The 2,873-nt window shown below is 49.6% G+C and overlaps 1 protein-coding gene across 1 annotated transcript in view; it reads left to right on the forward strand.

Annotated features, from left to right (window-relative positions):
- The window catches only part of T265_11189 (hypothetical protein), a gene marked incomplete at both ends in the record, with an annotated part of 86,444 nt that extends 83,836 nt beyond the window's left edge, over nt 1-2,608 (forward strand). The window contains one exon of the mRNA XM_009177784.1: nt 2,300-2,608. Within this exon, the coding sequence (XP_009176048.1) occupies nt 2,300-2,608 (309 nt within the window). The remainder of the gene's footprint in view (nt 1-2,299) is intronic.
- Between the last annotated feature and the right edge of the window lie 265 nt (nt 2,609-2,873).

Below are 2,873 nucleotides of genomic sequence, written 5' to 3' on the forward strand. Positions count from 1 at the left end.
GCTTCAAGCTTCTCTTTAAGGCGTGCCTGACTTTCTGCACACACGACCCAGTCGTCAGCGGAAGCAAAACCATCTACTAAGGTGTCATGGAACTGGTATCCCTGTTGGGGCATCGACAATCGAAGAACCTCATCCATTGCCATAATGGATAATAATGGAGAGATTGGGTCTACTTGCCTCCATCCTCTGTGGCAGTGAACCTCGGAACTGGGGAAAACTGTCACAACAAATTCAAAGGACTATGCGATATATCGAACAAGAGGTGACAGAGCTCCAAAGGCCTCGGCAGATCTGACGATTGTGTCATGCGAAACCGAATCGAACACTTTCGATTTATCGACAAACGCCAAGCTGAGGTTAGAAGCAGTCGCCGATGAGTGACGAAGCAGGGCATGTAACAGCGATGTGGCTTCCAAACAACCGTCTCGATGCATAAATGCAAACTGAAGTGAGAACAGTTGCAATCTTCGACTCGAGCGATCAGCAAGCACCTTATGGAAGCAACGGACAAGAATGGACGACACGGAGATCGGTCTCAGTTGATCTGGTGATGTTAGATGTGGGACTTTCGGAAATGGAGACGGGCGGGCCCGAAAAAGATGTGGAAGACAACCTCCAGATAACAAGAAAAACTTAAATATCCAGCGAGCACATTAGCATTGAACCGAGCGTCCCGGGTCTCAGTTGATCTGGTGATGTTAGATGTGGGACTTTCGGAAATGGAGTAACACGGGCCCGAAAAAGATGTGGAAGACAACCTCCAGATAACAAGAAAAACTTAAATATCCAGCGAGCACATTAGCATTGAACCGGCGGAGCGTCCCGGGTGTGAGCTGTTCCAGGCCTAGGGACGTATTCCCCATGAAACGGATCATACGACGAACTTCCTCTACCGTAATTGGCTCGCTCAAGATCCAGTCGAGTGGTGCTACCCTGCGACTTGGTCAGCTATACGCGTGCTTTCGTGCTGAGAGCACTTGTTGACAATACTCTTCGGCGTCCGTAGGTGGGCTGCAGTGTCCTTTGTGTAAATCATTCCATGACAAATAGCGTACAGCAGACGCTGCCTTTTTCCGTAATTGGCGGTGTTTCATCTGTTATGTTGACTATGAAATTCCCCACGTTTATTCTGTCCNTGCCTCGTGAGAAATGGCCTCTTGGGGGAGAAGATAGTTGTGAGATGAGCCCAGATGGCTTAGTAAGATTCCTGCATCTTTGAACTTCGTCCGACGTTCCTAAAAGAGATATTACAACGTTTTGTTTAGTGGAGGGACGCGAACAGGCTTGTACCCCATCGAAGTCGTCACTTGTGGCAGAAGTATACTTGGACCGTTTGTGTCGGTGGCTTATGGGTTACCTTAGAATGGAGCTGAGCGTAGGTAGAAGGCAAGATCCGAGGTGCCAGCTGAATCAAGGTTAAGAGAATTTGGCAGGAGTTGTATCATCTGTTATGCTGAATATGAAATTCCCCACGTTTATTCTGTCCCCATTTGTAACCCCGACCCCACTTTTGTGTTTAGTGTGTATATATGACCTGACGTTTGTTTATCCTTACCACTTCACCCATTTGGCCTTGAGGTCATCCGGCAATTTGTGTATGACTTTGCACGTGTGACCGTCGCACGTGGGTGTCCGTTTGCTCCCTTGCTTTGTAATTTTGTAGTCCCAGCGGACTGTTTGTTTTGGACGCGTACCTACCGTCGAGCTTTTCATAAACTGTGAATTTCTCTTACCCTAATATTACCATACAGAAACCTAGATTTGATTTGCCTTAGCGGAGGTTGTGGTATTACGCGTCACTCGAGGACATCGTTCGTCCTGTACAGGTGGTATGGGGCCTGTATGGCGGCGTAGTTGGCTCGGCGGATCTGCTTTCGGTTGACCGGGATCCGATGGGCTAACTGGCGCCGACGTCGGAAAACAGTTTTCCAGGTGTGTGGAAATGTCGTTAGGCGTGGAGTTCCAGAAGCGACAGGATTTGCTCCGGTGTCATGATGTCAGAATGCGACCCTCGAGCAAACACCAGGAGGTCAACACTAGGAAGCGAACGGTCAGCATGGGATTCCACGAGTGACACGGTGTAATCCACGGTTTGTTGAAACTAGACGCTGTAGTCACCGGCTTCTGATGAGTAGGCCGTCGTCTGAAGAATGGATTTCTCAGTTCACCAGATGATAATTCGTCCTGTTGTGCTTGCCGGTTTTGCACCCGTAAACTGGTTTTGATGGTGATAGCCGATCGGCCAGGAAAATACTGCTCCAGCTCGGTTTGCGTTCCAAAGGTGGATACAAATTGTTAGCCAGGAGTAAGAGCAATTGAGGCTCTTGCTGGGACCAGCGGGTACCGGAATACTCCACCCGGCCAAGCCTACCTGTATTATGCTGGGTGGCGTGTGCGTGCCGGCGGTGTAGACTCAGGCGAATCGTCGTCGGAAAAAGGCGGGAATAATCAGCGCAGGCAAATTATCGTGAACTCGATGGGGGCTACCAGGTCAGCTTTCGATTTGCAGCAATTGGAACATTCCTCACACGTGAACTCAACGAGTCCCTACTGGTTGGAACTGGTGCGGAAGCGCCAGATGATTCGTAGTATACATTGTCGAAAGTAACCAGCACATGGAAACCAAACGGGGTGGTTGGCCCTGTCTGGATTTGCTGAACACTTAGCTCACCCAGATTGACGTCCAGGCTACCCGGTAGTCACCGGGAGGAGGTGGTTCAGCTTGCCGACTACAGGCGGAGATATTGACCACTATACAACCTAAAGCAGTCATGGTACCGGAGAAAATGCACGTTGCCGGACAATCAGTACGACGTGTGCTACTGCGTACACACAATCAACCACGAACTTACTAGGTGCGATGAATTCCACGG

The sequence above is a fragment of the Opisthorchis viverrini genome, assembly GCF_000715545.1.
Source record: "Opisthorchis viverrini unplaced genomic scaffold opera_v5_463, whole genome shotgun sequence".
Lineage (NCBI taxonomy): Eukaryota > Metazoa > Platyhelminthes > Trematoda > Opisthorchiida > Opisthorchiidae > Opisthorchis > Opisthorchis viverrini.